The sequence below is a fragment of the Spea bombifrons genome, chromosome 6, assembly GCF_027358695.1.
Source record: "Spea bombifrons isolate aSpeBom1 chromosome 6, aSpeBom1.2.pri, whole genome shotgun sequence".
NCBI lineage: Eukaryota > Metazoa > Chordata > Amphibia > Anura > Pelobatidae > Spea > Spea bombifrons.
In genome coordinates, this window is record NC_071092.1 from 25199617 (window position 1) to 25223797 (window position 24181).

General features: G+C 39.6%; 2 protein-coding genes across 2 annotated transcripts; both read left to right on the forward strand.

The window, feature by feature from the left end:
- Window positions 1-9125: 9125 nt before the first annotated feature.
- Window positions 9126-9772, forward strand: LOC128500916 (thiosulfate sulfurtransferase-like). Its single transcript, XM_053470287.1, has one exon. The coding sequence runs from the start codon at window positions 9146-9148 to the stop codon at window positions 9770-9772; it is 627 nt and encodes a 208-aa protein (XP_053326262.1). The 5' UTR covers window positions 9126-9145.
- Window positions 9773-15804: 6032 nt separating this feature from the next.
- Window positions 15805-20705, forward strand: LOC128499769 (thiosulfate sulfurtransferase-like). Its single transcript, XM_053468679.1, has 2 exons — window positions 15805-16416; window positions 20209-20705. Exons 1-2 carry the CDS (start codon window positions 15825-15827, stop codon window positions 20505-20507), a joined length of 891 nt encoding a protein of 296 aa, XP_053324654.1. The 5' UTR covers window positions 15805-15824; the 3' UTR covers window positions 20508-20705.
- The last annotated feature ends 3476 nt before the right edge of the window (window positions 20706-24181 follow it).

The following is a 24181-nucleotide window of genomic DNA, read 5'->3' on the forward strand; positions in this document are numbered from 1 at the left end:
TCTTTTAAAATATCTTGAGCTTTATCTGCCTCTTGAGCAATTGTGCCGTACCTTTGAGAAATCCATACCTAAATTATATTTGAACCTTTTCTTCTTTTCTTGTTAAAACCCTGAATGGTTTCTTATGAGGACCTATATCTGGTTTGATGGTGAAGAAAATCAAACAGGAGGGGAAATCTGAACCTAATTTGGAAACATAATCACCTTAAAATGGCTCCTAAAAAGGAGAGGGAAAGACAAAAGACTAAGCATGGAGAAAACAAACGTTTTAACCACATACTATTCCCCAAAGGGATTAGTTTATATAAATATTCTCAAAAAGACATTTCTGACTCATTATATGATCCCAATATGGATATTTACCCTGAAGCTACACAGACATCTCACATTACTAAAATAACAAGTATAAATGATTTATACTACAAACTCAGTGCAAAGATGAAAACCAACACAACCACTTTGAAACAAGAAATTGCGCACATTTCTGATAACTTAACATCTCAATCTAATATAATTCAAGTTTTACAGCTTGAATTTAAAAATGTTAAAAAGGAGAATAAAGAGCTTAAAACGAAAGTACAAAATATGGAAACCAAGGTAATACATCTAGAAGATAGGTCCAAAAGCAAAAACTTGAGAATAAGAGGTATCTCTGAAGAAATCACAAATACAAAACTAATTAAAAGACTTGTTAGTAGACTTGTGCATTCGTCTTCGGGCGAACATTCGTCTTCGGTTCTGAAGACATGAAGAAGAAAAGATAGTTGCGGTAAAAATGTAGACAAAGACACACAACACGAAGAATCTTCGTGATCGTCTTCGTCTACTAATCTCCCTGGTCCCTTCCCCATCTAGCCTTATCTACGCAGGATCGCAGGGGTTAAAGGAAGCGGAAATCCGTAGGTTCGCCGTCAGGGGTTAAAGGGCCATGAGAACAACTTCATTGGTTGCCTGCAGGGGCCTCCTCTGGCATCAACCAATTGAAACGATTTAAAACTTTAATTGGTTTTGATTGGATTTTATCTTTTTAGTCCTTTTTATTCCATAATTCTCTCTGGGAGCTTCAGGAAGTATAGAGATTGAGACTTATATGTATATATAAACTATGCTTGTTGGGCTACCTCTTGGGAGGAGGGTTTTGGCTAAACTTAGTAATATCAATGGTTAAGTGCCTTTCAGGGCCCATATTCATCCAGGTCCTATATTCACCCATATAAAGAAATAGAGTATATGGTTTCCTGATAAGGTTGATCTAGTTTTCTTTCAGGAGACCCGTTGTTGAAAGATGGATAAGCTGGGGGGGGCAACAATTTTGTCATGCTTTTCAATCTACTTTAGAAGACAAGAAAAAAAGAGGAGTTGTGATAGCATTTTCAAGTAGACTAAAAATAGAGACTAAATACCGTATTGGCTCGAATATAGGCCGCACTTTTTTTCCCCACTTTAAGTTTTTAAAGTGGGGGTGCGGCCTATATTCGGGGTCTAGCGCCATGCAGTCCCGGGCGCCGGGCAGGCAGCGGGGTTAAGATACAGATCCCCCGCAGCGATGCAGGGGACCCGTATCCTACTCCCCGATACGCTCAGACAGCCTCCCCTGCCAGCACTTCCCACGGGGGGGGGTGCCGGCACGGGAGGTTGTCTAAGCGTTTTACCTCTGCCCACCCCCGACTTACCGGAGCAGACTCCCGGGTGTCTTGCGGGACCGGCGGGAGACATCTACGCAATACGCGTATGCAACTTCCGGTACCGGAAGTTGCATACGCGTATTGCGTAGATGTCCCTCGCCGGCCCCGCAAGACACCCGGGAGTCTGCTCCGGTAAGTCGAGGAGGGGGGGGCAGAGGAGGACAGTGGCAGCATATCTCGGGGGGGGGAGGACAGTGGTAGCATATCGGGGGGGGACAGTGGTAGCATATCGGGGGGGGAGGACAGTGGTAGCATATCGGGGGGGGAGGACAGTGGTAGCATATCGGGGGGGAGGAGGACAGTGGTAGCATATCTCGGGGAGGGAGGACAGTGGCAGCATATCTCGGGGGGGGGGACAGAGTGGCAGCATGTTTTTTTTTGTGCTTTTTTAAAGAAAAAAAACTTTTTCTTTAAAAAAGCACCAAACTTTTAGGGTGCGGCCTATATACGGGGGCGGCCTATATCCGAGCCAATACGGTATATTAATCTAGACTTAGAGGGACGTTTTTTGATTTGTGTCAGAACAGTAAATGAGGAGAAATTTACAAAGGTTAATATCTACCTGCCAAATACAGAACCTTTGAGGGCCCTCTCTAAAATTCTGGATAAAGTGGAGAAGGGTAAAGAAGGTGTCCTGGTGATTGCAGTGGATTTAAATTGCATCCAAGATATAGAGTTAGATGAGCAAGTGGGTCCTAATAAAGAAGTCTCAAAGAATTTGATCAAAAATCAAGAGCATTTAGAAATATCACCCAAAGAGCTAACCTATACGATATTTGGAGGGTTCTCCATCTTAAGGAGAAAGACTACACCCATTTCTCTAGAGTACACCACACCTATTCCAGAATAGATTTTATCTAAATAATAGATCAGAAGACATGTCTCTAGTTGGACTGCATATAAAGCAGTTATAAGGGGCCACCTTATAAAGATTAATAAGATTAAGTTAGGAAGATCAAGGTCAGAATTATACATTTCCTTCTACAACCTATCTTCTCCAAATAAATTAAATCCATCAGCCAAGGATAGGAAAGAAATAGATGATATTCAGAACTCCTCTGAGGAGAATATAACAGAGTATTTGTCAAAAATTGATATTCCAACTATATCCGAAGAGCAGAAGATTCTGAACAGACCATTACAGAAATTAGAATCAAGTAAAGTAATTGATAAACTGGTAAAGTACAAAACTCTGGGCCCTAGGGAGATACTTCAGTCTAATATCATCCCAATCCTGAAACAAAATAAAATTCCGGAGGAAGTAAATTATAGACCAATTTCTTTGATCAATTACGATATAAAACTCTACTCATCCATATTGGCTGAGGGATTGAAATTGGTATTACACTCTTTAATTCATAAAGATCAAATTGGCTTTGTCCCAGGGAGGGACTCCGGTAATCATATAAGACGTTTATTAGATGCAAGAAGACATAAGGCCCCCTCCTGACCCTGTTTTTGGACCTTATGAGTAAGGTCCTGAGGGCATTTGGAATAACAGACTGGATACATGGAGCAATAATGTCCCTGTATTTTGCCTCCAGTGCTAGGGTAGTAGGATCAGGTATCTGCTCAGAGTGGTTCAATCTACAAAATGGAACTAGACAGGGGTGCCCACTCTCCCCTATCCTGTACATTTTGTCTTTAGAGCCTTTTTCCATTAACATTAGATGAAACAAGGATATTAAAGGACTTCAGGTTAAAGAGGAAGAACTAAAGGTCGCGTGTTACGCAGATGATGTCGTTATTTCACTGACAAATCCTCTGAACTCTATGAATGCCTTTATGTGGACAGATGCAGCTATGTTTCTAACTATAAATTAAGTTTGAACAAGACTGTAGCCCATTTTACAAATATTGATAAAGGGAAAGCTGACCAAATAAAAAAGGACATTTAGGAGAGAGAACCTCAAAGGGCATTATGTCTGTCTAGGTATTAAAATTCCTAGAAACATCAATAAAATTATGGAGATCAACTTTCTACATCTATTAAAATTAACTAACAAATTACTGATAGAATGGAAACAGCTTGAACTGTTATGGTGGAGACGTATTAACACTCTAAGATCTTATGTCATGCCTAGGTGGACATACCTCTTTCATTTGGTGCCAATGTCTATTCCCCCTAGTTGGCTGGAATTAATTCAAACAAGTTTTCAAAATTTTGTATGGAAGATTAGTAGACCAAGGATTAATAGACATACCTTAAATTCTAAGATTACTAAAGGTGGGACAGATTTTCCTTTAGTAAAACAATATTACTAGGCCAGTATACTGTCCCACATAGTCAAGACTCATTCAGAGGCATATGTAGTAGAAGGTTGGTATAAAATCGAATCCGATGCATGCGGGGTGAAGGACCTAAAATCCATCATATGGTCATTAAAATCTATAGAATCATTAAAAATGGTGAGAGGAAAATATGATTCTGGGGACAATTATCCCAGCATGGTATGCCTTCAAAAATGAATTAGGGCTCAAAGACAAAATAATTACGTCCTTGAAGGTACAAACTCTAGAATATTTAATTGAGGATTTTCCGCTTAAAGATTGGATACAAGCAGGCATTGATGGCCTTGAGGACTTGTTAATAGACGGTAAGATTAAATCTTTTGTCATACTGAGCCATCAATATAATCTCTCCAGTTCCAATATTTTTAAATATATAGGATAAAACATTGCCTAAAAATCATTTAGATCCCTCTGGTGGAGAAATAATAGAAGAAATCTCTAAAATATTCCAAAAAATATGGCGATTAAAAAAAACTACCAGCAAAATGTGTTACTTGTGTAAGAATGAAAGATCACTCATCTATAACAATTCCAAGTATTCTGAAATGGGAGAAGTGTTCAGATACCACGAGATGAATGGTGCACCCCCTTGCTAGAGCCACAAAATGGGTTCATGATTTATCTTTGTTAGAAACACAAGTTATAAACAGATGGTATTATGTCCCCACTAGACAGGCAAGGATGTTCCCACAGAACAATAAGATCTGTTGGCGCTGTGGAGGAATGGATGGCGCTACTTCCCAGGGGTTTGGTGACCACCAAGCAGGGTAAAGATAGGTTTTATGGTTCCATCAGTCCGACATTGTATGTAAATGTACTGTAAGTTATGTCATGTATTGTTTTAGGATTCAATCTAGGAAGATGCAATGTGGGGGGGGGTCATCTTCTTCTAGATATATACAATTTAAATAGTAGTTTTAAATGTTTGAAGATGGACTCCCCATAACTCAGATATCTTATAATATATATATATATTTTTTCTGTGTGCATGTTTGTCTTTTTATATTTGTGTTCATGTTTTTTTTCTTCTTTTTTTTTCTATGTGAAAATAATAAATATTAAATGAAAAAAAACATAACAAATCAAATTCAAGCTTGGCTATTAATGTGTTAGCAGCAACCAAAATCTGTATTGCACGGAATTGGAAACTAGAAGAACCTCCAACTTGGCCACATATACTAAATCAAATCAATTACCAATATCAAATGGAAAAACATTTTTTAGAACAATATTAAAAAATATGATGTAATCTGGTTACCCTGGTGAAGCCTAATGCTTGAAAATGACCAAATTTAAAAGTTAAAGAGGTTCTTATTTTTTCCTTGGCAATTTTTCTTTCTCTTCCTCCTTTTTGACTGCCTATATCTTCTATAGTGTTTAGTTGTTTAGTTTACCGCAAACTTGACTGCCTATATTTTCTATAGTGTTTAGTTGTTTAGTTTACCGCAAACTTGTATGAATGCTAAATATATCACTATATGAAATTATATAATGTATATGAAACAGTAAATATTTTATTTATTATAATTTGTACATATGTTTCTCTTCCTTTTTCGCTGTCTTTTAATATTACTAATTTTATACTGAAAACATCGCCAAAAAATATATACCGTATTGGCTCGAATATAGGCCGCACTTTTTTCCCCCACTTTAAGTTTTTAAAGTGGGGGTGCGGCCTATATTCGGGGTCTAGCGCCCGACGCCCGGGACATGCAGTCCCGGGCGCCGGGCAGGCAGCGGGGTTAAGATACAGATCCCCCGCAGCGGTGCAGGGGACCCGTATCCTACTCCCCGATACGCTCAGACAGCCTCCCCTGCCAGCACTTCCCACGGGGGGGGGGCCGGCACGGGAGGCTATCTAAGCGTTTTACCTCTGCCCACCCCCGACTTACCGGAGCAGACTCCCGGGTGTCTTGCGGGGCCGGCGGGAGACATCTACGCAATACGCGCTTGCAACTTCCGGTACCGGTACCGGAAGTTGCATACGCGTATTGTGTAGATGTCCCTCGCCGGCCCCGCAAGACACCCGGGAGTCTGCTCCGGTAAGTCGAGGAGGGGGGGCAGAGGAGGACAGCGGCAGCGTATCGCGGGGAGGGAGGACAGCGGCAGCGTATCGCGGGGAGGGAGGACAGCGGCAGCGTATCGCGGGGAGGGAGGACAGCGGCAGCGTATCGCGGGCAGGGAGGACAGCGGCAGCGTATCGCGGGCAGGGAGGACAGCGGCAGCGTATCGCGGGCAGGGAGGACAGCGGCAGCATATCTCGGGGAGGGAGGACAGCGGCAGCATATCTCGGGGAGGGGGGACAGTGGCAGCATATCTCGGGGAGGGAGGACAGTGGCAGCGTATCTCGGGGAGGGAGGACAGCGGCAGCATATCTCGGGGAGGGAGGACAGTGGTAGCGTATCTCGGGGGGGGGACAGAGTGGCAGCATGTTTTTTTTGGTGCTTTTTTAAAGAAAAAAAACTTTTTCTTTAAAAAAGCACCAAACTTTTAGGGTGCGGCCTATATACGGGGGCGGCCTATATCCGAGCCAATACGGTATATATAAAAAAAAGGAAATATTTAGTCAGGTATTTGTGCCTGTAACGGGCACCTGAGCTTGTAAGTAGGAGGCTTAAGTGTTTAAGGTTGAATATGGGGTGACGGTAAGCACTACAGCTACAGATTCATTGGAATGGTGCTAGTGCAATACTCCCTAGTAGTATTGCAGCATTGATAGAGCCGGTGACCTCTTACAAATCTAAAATGAACTTAACAAATCTATTCAATGACTATAAGGTTATTCTAGTTTATATTCTACTGGAGTGGTACTTTTAAAGTTTTTGGCCAGTGTTGAGCTCTTGAGTCTTAACAGTACAGTATAGGTGAAAAGAAGAAGCAGACGGCCAGTATAAAAGATGTTTCTATTGTTCTGCTTAGATGCAATGCAGTTACCTAACAAACATCTCTGGTGTATCACAGTGCAAGCAGCTGGGAAGCTAAAGTTCTATATGCCCCCATGCTAAGATCACAGATGCACAAAAATAAATAATTTAGCACGGATTAGAAAGAATTTCAGAAATTAAAAAAGCAAAATAACAAAAATCATTTAACATAATTATCATCATGTAAGGAACAGACAACTTTAACTCAATAATGCACCCTGTAGGGTGTATGTTTTTTAGCATCTTCTCCTAAAAGTTGAGATCTGATCTAAAATTTAGCTGTGATAACCCATCGACCCCTTCTCTTTTCTAAAGTAATGGTAACGTATAATGATAGGACAAAGCCTAGGGAAAGATACTATATTATGAAATATAACAATAACAGTCATGCTTGATGGAATGGAACATGAATATAGAGGACATCAAATCTCTATGGAAACTGCTTCCTTGCTCAGATAGAAAGTATCAATGTATAATATATATAAAAAAAAGTAAAAACCAATGCACAAAGGTGAATACATTGCAAATAATAAAATTTAGAGTCTAGAGAATAACCCCAATAAAAGCCCCCTGTCTTAGACCAAATAATGAAAAAACATGCAAAGATAAAAATATATAAATGAACAATATCTTATACATTAATTAAGCAACATAAAGAAAAAAGGAAAACAAAGGAAATAATTCCAAAAATATATACAAATTACAAAATTAATAAAATGTAATAAACTAATAATCCAAAGTAAACAAGTAAGCCGGGTAGCAGTAGAGGTTGTCTGCACGCATCACACAGATGTCCACCAGCTGCCCCCACTTGACACAAGGGAATCTGGAGCACGGGGCCCAAGGCTAAGGATGCATGGTTAGTTGGGGGGCAAATAGGGGGGGTATTAGGCATATCAGGGGGGGCAGAATGGCATATAGGGGGGTATAAGGCATATCTGGGGGGCAGAGTAGCAAGCCGTGGGGCAGATGTGTAGAACTGGTGGGCAGGTTGGCAAATAAAAGGAAATAAAAACAAAAGTGCATTTTTCTCAATCATAGTTTTTATTAACTGAAAAAATAGTTTACATGTGAATTAATATTTACTAGTAAAAAAAATTTTCCTATAGGGTAGCCTTATATTCAGGCTTTTTCTTTTTTTCCTAAAATAGTATTCAAATTTTGGAGGGGGGGTCCATCTTATAATCGGGGTCATCTTAGAATCAAGCAAATATGATACTTTTTATATTTTAAGGTAGTTATAGGAGTAAAATAGAATGTGGGCTGTGGAGAATACAGAACAGCTATTATCCTTCTTTTGAATGTTTGTTGTGATTGCAAACAAGGAATGACCAGAATAATTTGTAAAATTTCTTATAAGAAATTTTTTGTTACTGATGGTGCAGTGGTGAGCCAAACCCGTCAATTTGTTCCATTGTTTCCTCGTGAATTGCCTGTTGACACCTTTTTCCCAGAGTCTACCATAATTACACTGTATGAGTAACGATAGTCAATATTGGTGAGGGCTCCAGGCAGAGGCTAGTACTTCTAGTCATGCATGTGTTTATTACATAGACCAATAAATGTATTTTCTCTGCAATTGTCCTGTTTAGTGAGGCTGTCAAATCTTTTCATGCAGGAAAAGAGGAGACGGGGGTTTTTAACGTGGGTCTATGATGTGACACCATTACCCACCTATCGTGGGTGGTGTTAGGCATGATATCACACATGCATGAATCTGACATATACACTGCGACATAGCTACTATACCAGAAGTTTCATATTCTCTTATAGTTTTATTAAATTTGATCTGTTCACAAATAGTAAATGCTGCATTAAAGTAACAAAATAAGCCAGTAAATGTAATGTTTACTATTTAAAGTGAGCAATATACAGTATATATATATATATATGTATATTGCTTCACTGATTTATTTTAAAATCAAGCATTACTGCCCCCTGTAAGCAGTTAATGGGCATATAAAAAAAGGAATATAAGCTTGATTGAGTCTGCTTTATACACTTACCAAAAGCAGTTTTTGCATAACAGCCCACAAAACACATTTCATTCAGTAGGGGCTTATAGGAAATATAACTGCAGTTTCTTCCAGCATGGAAGGCGGTTAAACACAAACTTAACAAGCAAGGGAGTGTCGCCCTGCCCCTAAATAGGATGCCCAGAGTAGTTTGCCAGCAGAGTGTCCTGCCCCCATCTAATCCAATGTGAAAACACAGCTCACTGCTTTCTCCCCAGTCTCTGAGAACATGACACAACAACTGCTCTCCAGGGCTTTAGTTTCTATAAACTGGCTAGCAGGAGCCCTCAAAAACCACCAGTCTGCACCATCCCTAAGGGTATTGGATGCATCATTTTATTTCCCTCCGATCAGAGATGGACGGAAAGAGTTTGCTGAGCAGCACATTCCAGGTGCATTGTATTTTGATATAGATGAATGTAAAGACAAGGAGTCTCCTTATGAAGTGATGTTGCCCAGTGAGTCCAGCTTTGCAAAATATGTAGGCAACCTTGGCATCAACAACAATAGCCATGTTGTGATTTACGATGCTGATCACCTTGGTATGTACTATGCACCAAGGGTCTGGTGGATGTTTAGGGTTTTCGGGCACCATAAGGTGTCCATCCTGAATGGTGGGTTAAGGAATTGGCTGAAGCAAGGGTTGCCTGTAACATCAGAGGAGACAAAGGTGAAGCCTGAGACATTCCATGCAGTTCTAAACTCCTCTCTTGTGAAAAACTTTGAGGACATTGAGAAAAACATAAGCAGCTGTCAGTTCCAACTGGTGGATTCTCGCTCAGAGGGGAGGTACACAGGAACTGAGCCCGAACCAGGAGAGGGTAAGTCGCTGAAGACGAAGGGTGCTCTGCATTAGGCTGTGTTAAGTGTCTGGCAGGCAGTTCTAGGGCCACAAATATAAAGTAAACATGTTTACATGCTAATGTGAAAAGACTTTGCAAACTTTTAAATTATATGCTTGCATTGGAGCATAGGAATTTATTATGCCATTAAACACATGCACCCCAAACCTGAGTAGTGAAGCAATTGGCAAATGTAACTACAGTTAGTAGTAGTTAAACAATAACATTTTAAAGGAAGTAGAGAGCTTTCTGTCACAAGAGCAACAACATCTGTTACCGGAAAGCATAAAGAGAAAATGTTTCTGTGCTAAATTATGGAGAGCATGCACTAACTCATGTAAGACTTTAGAGCTAAGGTTCAATACATTACATACACTTACTAATACTTCATGCAAGGATGTATTACTTTATGGAGAGGGTGCTGGGCACATCTTTCCAGCAGTAGTGGTTAAGAAAATTTAAGATAACACAAGGAGTCCAAAGGTCCCAATAAAGTTTCCAGTTTTACAGAATCTAGAATTACTTAATATAGTTAATGATTTACTATCTGCCATCATGTTATATATGCTTCTTCAGACAGGGTTTTAGAAAGATCCCAAAGTACAGATAAGATATCTGTAACCAAAATGAATACTACATCCCATTCACTGACAGTAACAGGCTAACAGTCATCACCCTAGACCTGCTGTTGGACTGCATATTCCATTGTCTTGAGCCTACAATGTTAAGTTCAGTAAAGGAATACAAATGGAGGGCCAATATAATTGCCGTCTTCAGTTCTAGCAGTTTTGTTGGGAACAATTAAGAACCAACACAGACTGTTTTCTGCTCAGACTTTACCTGTGTACACATTTTGCATTTGACACAATCTTCCAAAGGAGCGTCTTACTGCAACAGGACAGGAAAGCACACTGTAGTGTATGTCCACAAATGTACCTTGTGTCGCTGTGATATTGCTATTTTAAAACTAAGAATAGCTTCAATGCTATGTGCCTCAATTTTAGTAAGTTGGATAATGATAATTTTTCCCATAATGTGCCAGACAGGAGATCAATCTGTGGTTTAAAGCTTGTGTGTGTCATTTCCTAATGAGACATATTTTTACTAATGCTTCATTGGCTTCAGTACAATGTAATAGTTAATCAGGGAACCGATCCTTTTTACACTATGGAGGCTGTGCCGGCTGAGCACAGTCTCCAAAGATTTCACCAGAAGGCATGGACGTCATATCCCAGGGCTCTGTTTCTTAAAGGCACACAGTGCCCTTTAGTGTACTGGAGATCTGACCACAGAGCTGGAAAGCGACTAAAGGGCACTGCTCAAGGGCAGCTCCCAAGGTAAATACACCACTGATTGTGTCAGCAAGTTTAGGGTACACAATTAAATAATTAACTTTTTTAAGTTTGTGCAATAGTTACAGTAACACAGATAGAAATATAGAATTTTAACTTTTAAGTAGGTTTTAAGGAACACTTTTAAAGAGCAATTTAAAATGAATTTTGGCTATTCCGATACAGTGCTTCTATTTTTACATATTTTTCACACTTAGGTGTTTCAGATCATTACACTAATTTTAATATTAGACAAAGATAGTAAAGGATAGCATTAGTAAACAGAAAATGTAGTTTTTAAATGAATATATCATCTATAGAAGGAAAAAAGCTTTCTATTGGCCCTACGTAAATGGAATTGCCAAATTTAATTGATACTAGAGTTTCCTTTTACTAGACGCACCTAGGCATGATTACTCCCAGCTCTGTTGAATCTAAACATCAATTAAAAAGAAGTGAAGTAGGCTAAAAGGTCTCAAAAAGCAGCATGATGCAGTGATCTAAAGAAATTCAAGAACAGGTGAGAAATAAAGTCATTGACAGGCACTGCGACACCAGCGAACCATGGTTATCTAAGAAAACTTGGAACAGATATGAACCCTCCCAGGAGTGGTCGACATTTCAAAATTCCTACAAGAGTGCACAACTCATCTAAGAGGTCACAAATGAATCCAGACTAACATGTAAAGAACTGTAGGTCGCACTTGCCTCAGTTAGTTTAAGTATCCACAATTCCACAATAGGAAAACCACCTGACAAAAAACACAAAGGATGTTCTCACATTTGTCAAAAGAGTGTCCTGTTAAATCTGACATTAAACTAACACAGCATTCCACAATAAGAACATCATACAATAGTCAAACATGGTGGTGGTTGTGTGATGGTCTAGGACTGCTTTGCTGCTTCGGGACTTGTCGACATGCCATAACTGATGAAACCATGAATTCTGCTCTCTAGCACAAAAGGAGACTTTTCAGCCATCAGATAGTTGCCTAAAGCTCAAGTGCAGTTGGGCTATGCAGCAGGACAATTATCCGAAGCACACAAGCAGGTCTACCTCTGAATGGCTCAAAAGAATCTGTATTGCACGGAATTGGAAACTAGAAGAACCTCCAACTTGGCCACATGTACTAAATCAAATCAATTACCAATATCAAATGGAAAAACATTTTTTAGAACAATATTAAAAAATATGATGTAATCTGGTTACCCTGGTGAAGCCTAATGCTTGAAAATGACCAAATTTAAAAGTTAAAGAGGTTCTTATTTTTTCCTTGGCAATTTTTCTTTCTCTTCCAACTTTTTGACTGCCTATATCTTCTATAGCGTTTAGTTGTTTAGTTTACCGCAAACTTGACTGCCTATATTTTCTATAGTGTTTAGTTGTTTAGTTTACCGCAAACTTGTATGAATGCTAAATATATCACTATATGAAATTATATAATGTATATGAAACAGTAAATATTTTATTTATTATAATTTGTACATATGTTTCTCTTCCTTTTTCTCTGTCTTTTAATATTACTAATTTATACTGAAAACATCAAAAAATATATATATATAAAAAAAGGAAATATTTAGTCAGGTATTTGTGCCTGTAACGGGCACCTGAGCTTGTAAGTAGGAGGCTTAAGTGTTTAAGGTTGAATATGGGGTGACGGTAAGCACTACAGCTACAGATTCATTGGAATGATGCTAGTGCAATACTCCCTAGTAGTATTGCAGCATTGATAGAGCCGGTGACCTCTTACAAATCTAAAATGAACTTAACAAATCTATTCAATGACTATAAGGTTATTCTAGTTTATATTCTACTGGAGTGGTACTTTTAAAGTTTTTGGCCAGTGTTGAGCTCTTGAGTCTTAACAGTACAGTATAGGTGAAAAGAAGAAGCAGACGGCCAGTATAAAAGATGTTTCTATTGTTCTGCTTAGATGCAATGCAGTTACCTAACAAACATCTCTGGTGCAGAGCCGGCCTTAGGCATTGTGGCGCCCTGTGCGGACTACTCCTCTGGCGCCCCCCTCACTACCCCCCCTCTCTGCCCCTTCAAACTACCCGCCCTCTCTGCCCCTTTAAACTACCCCCCCTCAAACTACCCCTCCCCTCTACCCCTTCAAACTACCCCCCCCTCTGCCCCTTCAAACTACCCCCCCCCTGCCTCTTCAAACTACCCCCCCCCCACTTACCTTGTTGCCGGAGTCCTGCGGTAAGAGCGGGAGGCATCCGTCTTCTCGCTCTGCCGGTATTTCATGTTGAGCGCCGGTATAGTCCGGCGCTCAACATGAGATGCTGGCACCGCGACGGACTCACGGAGAGTAAGCGGCGCCCCTAACCGGGACTTAGATTAAAGCATCGTTTTTTTTTTTTTTTAAACTTTATTTAACATCAATGATGTTAAATAAAGTTTAAAAAAAAAACAAACAAAAAAAACGATGCTTTAATCTAAGTCCCGGTCAGGCGCCCCTGCAACCATGGCGCCCTGTGCGGTCGCACAGGTCGCACACCCCTAAGGCCGGCCCTGCTCTGGTGTATCACAGTGCAAGCAGCTGGGAAAGTAAAGTTCTATATGCCCCCATGCTAAGATCACAGATGCACAAAAATAAATAATTTAGCACGGATTAGAAAGAATTTCAGAAATTAAAAAAGCAAAATAACAAAAATCATTTAACATAATTATTATCATGTAAGGAACAGAGAACTTTAACTCAATAATGCACTGTGTAGGGTGTATGTTTTTTAGCATCTTCTCCTAAAAGTTGAGATCTGATCTAAAATTTAGCTGTGATAACCCAACGACCCCTTCTCTTGTCTAAAGTAATGGTAACGTATAATGATAGGACAAAGCCTAGGGAAAGATACTATATTATGAAATATAACAATAACAGTCATGCTTGATGGAATGGAACATGAATATAGAGGACATCAAATCTCTATGGAAACTGCTTCCTTGCTCAGATAGAAAGTATCAATGTATAATATATATAAAAAAAAGTAAAAACCAATGCACAAAGGTGAATACATTGCAAATAATAAAATTTAGAGTCTAGAGAATAACCCCAATAAAAGCCCCCTGTCTTAGACCAAATAATGAAAAAACATGCAAAGATAAAAATATATAAATGAACAATATGTTATACATTAATTAAGCAACATAAAGAAAAAATGAAAACAAAGGAAATAATTCCAAAAATATATACAAATTACAAAATTAATAAAATGTAATAAACTAATAATCCAAAGTAAACAAGTAAGCCGGGTAGCAGTAGAGGTTGTCTGCACGCATCACACAGATGTCCACCAGCTGCCCCCACTTGACACTAAGGATGCATGGTTAGTTGGGGGGCAAATAGGGGGGGTATTAGGCATATCAGGGGGGCAGAATGGCATATAGGGGGTTATAAGGCATATCTGGGGGACACAGTAGCAAGCCGTGGGGCAGATGTGTAGAACTGGTGGGCAGGTTGGCAAATAAAAGGAAATAAAAACAAAAGTGCATTTTTCTCAATCATAAAAATTTCATATTAACTGAAAAAATAGTTTACATGTGAATTAATATTTACTAGTAAAACTTTTTTTCCCTATAGGGTAGCCTTATATTCAGGCTTTTTCTTTTTTTCCTAAAATAGTATTCAAATTTTGGAGGGGGGGTCCATCTTATAATCGGGGTCATCTTAGAATCAAGCAAATATGATACTTTTTATATTTTAAGGTAGTTATAGGAGTAAAATAGAATGTGGGCTGTGGAGAATACAGAACAGCTATTATCCTTCTTTTGAATGTTTGTTGTGATTGCAAACAAGGAATGACCAGAATAATTTGTAAAATTTCTTATAAGAAATTTTTTGTTACTGATGGTGCAGTGGTGAGCCAAACCCGTCAATTTCTTCCATTGTTTCCTCGTGAATTGCCTGTTGACACCTTTTTCCCAGAGTCTACCATAATTACACTGTATGAGTAATGATAGTCAATATTGGTGAGGGCTCCAGGCAGAGGCTAGTACTTCTAGTCATGCATGTGTTTATTACATAGACCAATAAATGTATTTTCTCTGCAATTGTCCTGTTTAGTGAGGCTGTCAAATCTTTTCATGCAGGAAAAGAGGAGACGGGGGTTTTTAACGTGGGTCTATGATGTGACACCATTACCCACCTATCGTGGGTGGTGTTAGGCATGATATCACACATGCATGAATCTGACATATACACTGCGACATAGCTACTATACCAGAAGTTTCATATTCTCTTATAGTTTTATTAAATTTGATCTGTTCACAAATAGTAAATGCTGCATTAAAGTAACAAAATAAGCCAGTAAATGTAATGTTTACTATTTAAAGTGAGCAATATACAGTATATATATATATATATATATATATATATATGTATATTGCTTCACTGATTTATTTTAAAATCATGCATTACTGCCCCCTGTAAGCAGTTAATGGGCATATAAAAAAGGAATATAAGCTTGATTGAGTCTGCTTTATACACTTACCAAAAGCAGTTTTTGCATAACAGCCCACAAAACACATTTCATTCAGTAGGGGCTTATAGGAAATATAACTGCAGTTTCTTCCAGCATGGAAGGCGGTTAAACACAAACTTAACAAGCAAGGGAGTGTCGCCCTGCCCCTAAATAGGATGCCCAGAGTAGTTTGTCAGCAGAGTGTCCTGCCCCCATCTAATCCAATGTGAAAACACAGCTCACTGCTTTCTCCCCAGTCTCTGAGAACATGACACAACAACTGCTCTCCAGGGCTTTAGTTTCTATAAACTGGCTAGCAGGAGCCCTCAAAAACCACCAGTCTGCACCATCCCTAAGGGTATTGGATGCATCATTTTATTTCCCTCCGATCAGAGATGGACGGAAAGAGTTTGCTGAGCAGCACATTCCAGGTGCATTGTATTTTGATATAGATGAATGTAAAGACAAGGAGTCTCCTTATGAAGTGATGTTGCCCAGTGAGTCCAGCTTTGCAAAATATGTAGGCAACCTTGGCATCAACAACAATAGCCATGTTGTGATTTACGATGCAGATCACCTTGGTATGTACTATGCACCAAGGGTCTGGTGGATGTTTAGGGTTTTCGGGCACCATAAGGTGTCCATCCTGAATGGTGGGTTAAGGAATTGGCTGAAGCAAGGGTTGCCTGTAACATCAGAGGAGACAAAGGTGAAGCCTGAGACATTCCATGCAGTTCTAAACTCCTCTCTTGTGAAAAACTTTGAGGACATTGAGAAAAACATAAGCAGCTGTCAGTTCCAACTGGTGGATTCTCGCTCAGAGGGGAGGTACACAGGAACTGAGCCCGAACCAGGAGAGGGTAAGTCGCTGAAGACAAAGGGTGCTCTGCATTAGACTGTGTTAAGTTTCTGGCAGGCAGTTCTAGGGCCACAAATATAAAGTAAACATGTTTACACGCTAATGTGAAAAGACTTTGCAAACTTTTAAATTATATGCTTGCATTGGAGCATAGGAATTTATTATGCCATTAAACACATGCACCCCAAACCTGAGGAGTGAAGCAATTGGCAAATTTAACTACAGTTAGTAGTAGTTAAACAATAACATTTTAAAGGAAGTAGAGAGCTTTCTGTCACAAGAGCAACAACATCTGTTACCGGAAAGCATAAAGAGAAAATGTTTCTGTGCTAAATTATGGAGAGCATGCACTAACTCATGTAAGACTTTAGAGCTAAGGTTCAATACATTACATACACTTACTAATACATCATGCAAGGAAGTATTACTTTATGGAGAGGGTGCTGGGCACATCTTTCCAGCTGTAGTGGTTAAGAAAATTGAAGATACCACAAGGAGTCCAAAGGTCCCAATAAAGTTTCCAGTTTTACAGAATCTAGAATTACTTAATATAGTTAATGATTTACTATCTGCCATCATGTTATATATGCTTCTTCAGAAAGGCTTTAAGAAAGAACCCAAAGTACAGATAAGATATCTGTCACCAAAATGAATACTACATCCCATTCACTGACAGTAACAGGCTAACAGTCATCACCCTAGACCTGCTGTTGGACTGCATATTCCATTGTCTTGAGCCTACAATGTTAAGTTCAGTAAAGGAATACAAATAGAGGGCCAATATAATTGCCGTCTTCAGTTCTAGCAGTTTTGTTGGGAACAATTAAGAACCAACACAGACTGTTTGCTGCTCAGACTTTACCTGTGTACACATTTTGCATTTGACACAATCTTCCAAAGGAGCGTCTTACTGCAACAGGACAGGAAAGCACACTGTAGTGTATGTCCACAAATGTACCTTGTGTCGCTGTGATATAGCTATTTTAAAACTAAGAATAGCTTCAATGCTATGTGCCTCAATTTCAGTAACTTGGATAATGATAATTTTTCCCATAATGTGCCAGACAGGAGATCAATCTGTGGTTTAAAGCTTGTGTGTGTCATTTCCTAATGAGACATATTTTTACTAATGCTTCATTGGCTTCAGTACAATGTAATAGTTAATCAGGGAACCGATCCTTTTTACACTATGGAGGCTGTGCCGGCTGAGCACAGTCTCCATAGATTTCACCAGAAGGCATGGACGTCATATCCCAGGGCTCTGTTTCTTAAAGGCACACAGTGCCCTTTAGTGTACTGGAGATCTGACCACAGAGCTGCAAAGCGACTAAAGGGCACTGCTCTAGGGCAGCTCCAAAGGTAAATACACCACTGATTGTGTCAGCAAGTTTAGGGTACACAATTAAATAATTAACTTTTAGTTTGTGCAATAGTTACAGTAACACAGATAGAAATATGGAATTTTAACTTTTAAGTAGGTTTTAAGGAACACTTTTAAAGAGCAATTTAAAATGAATTTTGGCTATTCTGATACAGTGCTTCTATTTTTACATATTTTTCACACTTAGGTGTTTCAGATCATTACACTAATTTTAATATTAGACAAAGATAGTAAAGGATAGCATTAGTAAACAGAAAATGTAGTTTTTAAATGAATATATCATCTATAGAAGGAAAAAAGCTTTCTATTGGCCCTACGTAAATGGAATTGCCAAATTTAATTGATACTAGAGTTTCCTTTTACTAGACGCACCTAGGCATGATTACCCCCAGCTCTGTTGAATCTAAACATCAATTAAAAAGAAGTGAAGTAGGCTAAAAGGTCTCAAAAAGCAGCATGATGCAGTGATCTAAAGAAATTCAAGAACAGATGAGAAATAAAGTAATTGACAGGCACTGCGACACCAGCGAACCATGGTTATCTAAGAAAACTTGGAACAGATATTAACCCTCCCAGGAGTGGTCGACATTTCAAAATTCCTACAAGAGTGCACAACTCATCTAAGAGGTCACAAATGAATCCAGACTAACATGTAAAGAACTGTAGGTCACACTTGCCTCAGTTAGTTTAAGTATTCACAATTCCACAATAGGAAAGAGACTGTACAAAAACAGCATCTATGAGAGTGTTTCAAGGTGAAAACCACCTGACAAAAAACAAAGGATGTTCTCACATTTGTCAAAAGAGTGTCCTGTTAAATCTGACATTAAACTAACACAGCATTCCACAATAAGAACATCATACAACAGTCAAACATGGTGGTGGTTGTAGGACTGCTTTGCTGCTTCGGGACTTGTCGACATGCCATAAATGATGAAACCATGAATTCTGCTCTCTAGCACAAAAGGAGACTTTTCAGCCATCAGATTGTTGCCTAAAGCTCAAGTGCAGTTGGGCTATGCAGCAGGACAATGATCCGAAGCACACAAGCAGGTCTACCTCTGAATGGCTCAAAAGAAACAAAATGAAGGTTTCAAAGTGGCCTTGTCAAAATCCTCACTTGAATCTGATTGAAATGCTCAAAACCCCCCCACTGTGGTTAAATTATAACAATTTTGCCAAAAAGAGTGGGGTAACATTCCTTCACAGCATGTAAAATACTGGTTGCCAGTTATTGCAAATGTTTTATTTCAGTTGTTGCTGCCAAAGGGTTTTACAGGTTACATGTTTAGGGTGATATGGGTTTTAAATAACTCTTTAAATTCAATATATTAAATGATCATTTAAAAGCTGCGAGTTATGTTACTTTCTGTAGGAGCAGCGAGTGACTAATGACAACCAGTTTATTGTCTGCAAACAAGATGAAATTTATGAGTGAAGTTGAACACTTAACTTTCAACTCACATGCACTCCACTAAATTTGCAAACTGCAATACTTTGAAATAATGACAAATTCCCCTTTAACAATGTTACTGCTATTTTGTAATCAACGACTTCACTGAAAAGACAAACAAATGTAGAGATTATGGATCCTATTAAATGATAAGTCCAAATGGCTAGGTGCTAGTTAAAGGACTAGTCTGGCTTCCCCTTCAATGTTATAGATCAGTTTATTAGAAAAAAACATTTATGATTAGTACAAGCAACCAATGTTAAGTATCGCACACCTTGTTACACCATGAAGTACCTTGTTACGCCCTGCATGTTAGCACAGGTAGCTAGTTGCAGTCACATAACCATAGTATAGATACATTCAGTTAGCATATGCAATTGCATGTCAACATCAGTCATATTTATGCAAAATCAGTGGCACACATACAAAGATGTGCCTCCGGGAAGTATTCTTGCCAGGCTTCCAAGTAGGTTGGATGCACACACCCTCCTATTGGCATACAGATACAAAAATATAGACTAAAATTAATATGGGAACACAAATGGGCATTTTCACGATGAAGTTGAGTGTTTGGCCAAGCTTTTGCTTAATTCGGCTGACGAGATATGACTTCACTCGCTCACACTCACAAAACAACTTGCAGGCAGACTGCTATGATTGCCTCCATTCAGATGTATAACTAGAGATGGAAGAGGTGCAACCATCCAGGGCATAGCAGAGGAAAGCCTGTTGCATTTGTGAATTTCCTATGTCCTAATTAGATACCTTTGTCAATGGTATATAATATTATGATTACCTAATAGTTTACAATTCCACACAATTCTGTGTTCTGTAGTTTATTTGGATGTCAATGGATTTACTGTATTTGACTGGACACATTATTGCAACAAAAAAGAGTCTGAATTTGACGTTTGAACGCCATGTATGTATTTTGTTAATTTATTTTGTTCTTATTTTAGGTGTTGACCCAGGTCATATTCCCAATTCTCTAAACCTCCCATTCACCCGTTTCTTGACAGAAGAAGGCTATCAAAAGTCCCCTGATGAGATCCTGCATCTCTTCAAGGATAAAGGGATTGACCTTAACAAACCTCTGACTATTACTTGCCGGCGTGGTGTCACTGCATGTCAGCTGGCTCTGGCATCCTTCATACTAGGCAAGGAGGACACTGCCGTCTATGATGGCTCCTGGTTTGAATGGTTCTATCGGGCCAAACCAGAGAATAAGATCTCACAGTGGAGTAGCCAGAAAAGCTAAACAAGTTAAACTTGTTACTGTTGATAAGGCTGTATAGCTGCATTAGGTAGAATGCCTGTTTGCTTGAGTCATAGATGAGATTTCATTAAAATTTTGTTTACCTGCTTTACAGTATGGTTGCCTGTTCAAAAATCAAATTCTTATTTCTATGTTGATTTAATAACAAAATAAAATTTTAAATTGTATTAACAACATAAACATTTCTCTTTTATTGGGGGGTTGGTGGAAGTTATAAAATGCACCATGGACTTTAAATGGACAAAGTATATTGGTTTACAACTGGATATATTGTCATAGGACCAATTTTTGGTATTGTTTTTTTATTCATTTAATTTCAAGTGATTTTTGTCCTTATGAAATCATAATAAGGGGTCACTTGAGATACGAGCCAGTGATCTCCAATATATCAGTCTTGCTTTGGCCGCTTAGTGTAGGAAATATGTGGGATTATGGTAATGTTGTCTAACCTTTTTATCTCACTGTCAAGAGATTATTAATTTACTGATTTCATTTGAGATTCCTCCATAAAAGGTTGCACTAGGACTAGATTTGGGCTCCAGGGGGGTCTTCGTGTTCATCTTCGTGCTCGTATTCCGCAAATATTCGCCCGTTCCTGTCTTCTCTTCGGGCGAATATTCGTGTACATTCTTTGTGTTCGTTTTTTCTTCGTTTTTTCTGGTTTTGTATAAGGGGTTAATACGGGGTTAACGCGTACCGCAGCAGCTCTGGCACCAGGAGTTTAAATGTCCGTATGAGCAACTCTATTGGTCGCCAGAAGGGGGCTCGTCTGCCATCAACCAATGCTTGATTGCAGACGAGCCCCCAGCTGGCGACCAATAGAGTCGCTCGTACAGACTTTTAAACTCCTGGTGCCGTAACTTGCCTGTTATGGTGATCTTAAGTATTTAAGACTGTCTTCAACCTGTCACAGTTGTCTGAAATTAGTTCAAATAAAGGGCTAGAGCAAGGCCTCTGTGCTCTTTGTTATGGCTTGAGTATCATACAGTATGTAAGATCTCTGGAGGTGATAGTCAATAATCATTGCAACAGTTTAAACTACCTATAACAATCAATAATGAGGGTGAGCGATGTGTAGAATCATTGTCAGATTACATAGAGATATAATACATCTAAATGTATTCTACAGCTGTGTAGAAAATTAGATTTTCATTTCATGCTGTGCACAGCCTTTGTAACGTGGCAGCCGAAGAAAAGATTGTCAATACTGAGTTAACCAAAGATCTGTCAACAACTATACAAAAATGAATCCTCTCCAACAGCGAAGATTATTCAATTTTTTACTCCTGCTAGTGCCACATATAGCACATGTTATTTTTAACTATTTAATGTCTCTACTAAAGTCTACAGATTATTACATCTATTATTATAATAAAATATACTTTAGCGTTTAACAAAAATCTAAAAGCCACAAAGAAAGTCGATACACAGTGATCAATCCTGGTAACCATATGACTTGCCCTGCATGCATACATTAGAACACTGAAATCAAGTTTACAAACCAAGTATATAGTCTACGACAGTGGCTGTCAGAAGATGTTTACATCAGTAATGATCTTAGAGAACCAATTGTTGCGGCTCATCAATTTGGAAGGGGGTATAAGGCCATTTCCAAACAATTGAAACATTATTCTATAGTGAGAAAGATTACTCAAAAGTGGAAACCATTTAAGACAGTTGCCAATCTTTCCAGGAGTAGACATCCCAGCAAATTCACCATAAGGTCAGACCATGCGATGCTCAGAGAAAAAACCCAAGAGTTATATCTCCTACACTACAGGCCTCAGTTAGCAGGTTAAATGTTAAAATTCATGACAATACAATTAGAAAAAGAAAAAGTATTGTTTGTTTGAAAGGGTTGACATGAGAAAGCCCCTCTAAAAGTAATATGGCACCACAGCTTAGTTTTGCATTTGAACAAACCAAAAGCCTTCTGGAACATTGTCCTTTGGATACATGAGACCCAAGTGGAAATGTTTGGCCATAATGCACAAACACAGCGTATTTGCACAAAGACAACATACCAACTGTCAATCACAGTGGTGTAGCGGTGATGATTTGGACTTCTTTTCCAGCCACATGACCTGTGAGCTTTTGAAGTCATTGACCTCCTCTAGTCGACCATGACCTCCTCTGTATACCAAAGTATTCTAGAGTCAAATGTGAGGCCATCTGTCGGACAGCTAAAGCTTGGACGAAATTGGGTCATGGAACAGGATAATGATCCCAAGTACAGCAACAAATCTACAACAGAATGGCTGAAAAATAAAAGAATCAAGGTGTTGTAATGACCCAGTCAAAGTCCAGAACTCAACCTGAAATGCTTTGGCGGGATCTTAAGAGAGCTGTGCATAAAGCCCGCAAACCTCAATGAACTGAAGCAAAGTTGTAAAGAAGAGACGGTTAAAATTCTTCCACAATGATGTGAGGGGCTCATAAAGTCAAACAGAAAACAATTACTTCAAGTTAATGCTGCTAAAGGTGGTGCTACAAGCTATTGTACTCATGGGCATAGGAACCGGGGGGGGACCCATAATGAAGAAATTCCCCCCCAGGGTCGTAGGAATCCCCCCAATCGAAACTCGGCACCCAGGCGGAAGAGAGAGAAGGGCGCAGAGGGGTCGCTCATGAAAGAGTTTTCAGCAACCGCTCGGCGCCCTTCTGTCTCCTCTGCTCCCTGCCGCCACCCGCCTCAGCAATGCCCTGTCTGCGGTGGTGGAAGTGCGAGGACTCTGTACTGGTGCCGATGCTTCACGCTGAGCACTGGAATATGACGTCATATGCTGGTGCTTAGCAGTGAAGCTGTGCGTACTGCAGAGCAGAGAGACAGAGGGCTTGCGCTCCCACCACACAACTTCAAAGGGGGAGAGGGTAGATAGTGAAAAGGGGGGAAGGGGGTATATAGTGAGAAAGAGCGATAGAAAGTAAGAAAGGGGGTAGTAAGAATATTGAGATAAAGTGAGAGAATTAATGAATCCATGTGTGGATGAATTGTGTGGATGTGTGAGGGAATTAATGAATTCATTTGTGAATGAATGTGTGGTGAATTGTGAGAATGCATTAATGGATATGTGTCTCATGTCATCAAAGATGGTTCACGCTGGGCTGTTTAGGGACAAAGTTGGCTCACGCTGGGCTGTTTAGGGACAAAGTTGGCTCACGCTGGGCTGTTTGGGGACAAAGTTGGCTCACTCTGGACAGTAATGTGTTTGTGTAATGTGGGTTCTGGTCAGGTTCTATGTGGACAATGGGGATGCCACAGTTGGCCTTTGGGGTGTGCAACCTGTGATCTATGCCTGTAATTTAGAGGGTTTTATGTGTACCTTTTAATGCTGAGTTTACATGTGATTTCCAGTTAATGTATACCTGCAAAGCTGGGTTTGTGTGTTATTCTGCTGATCTGTATCTGCTATGCTATGCAGGGCCGGCCCGACAATGGAGCCAAGTGGGGTAACCGCTCCAGGCGGCACTTTTGAAGGGGCAGCACTTTACCGCCCCAAGCCCTTTTTTTTTTTTTTTTTTTTTAAAGCGAAAGACAGAGAAAGGGGCGCCGAGTGGTTTTCGCTTACCGAGCTGTCGGTACCCGCTCGGCTCCCCTCTGTCCTCTGAGGCGAGTCTCCCTGTTCGGTCTCCGTGCCGGCTTGTAATGCTGAGTG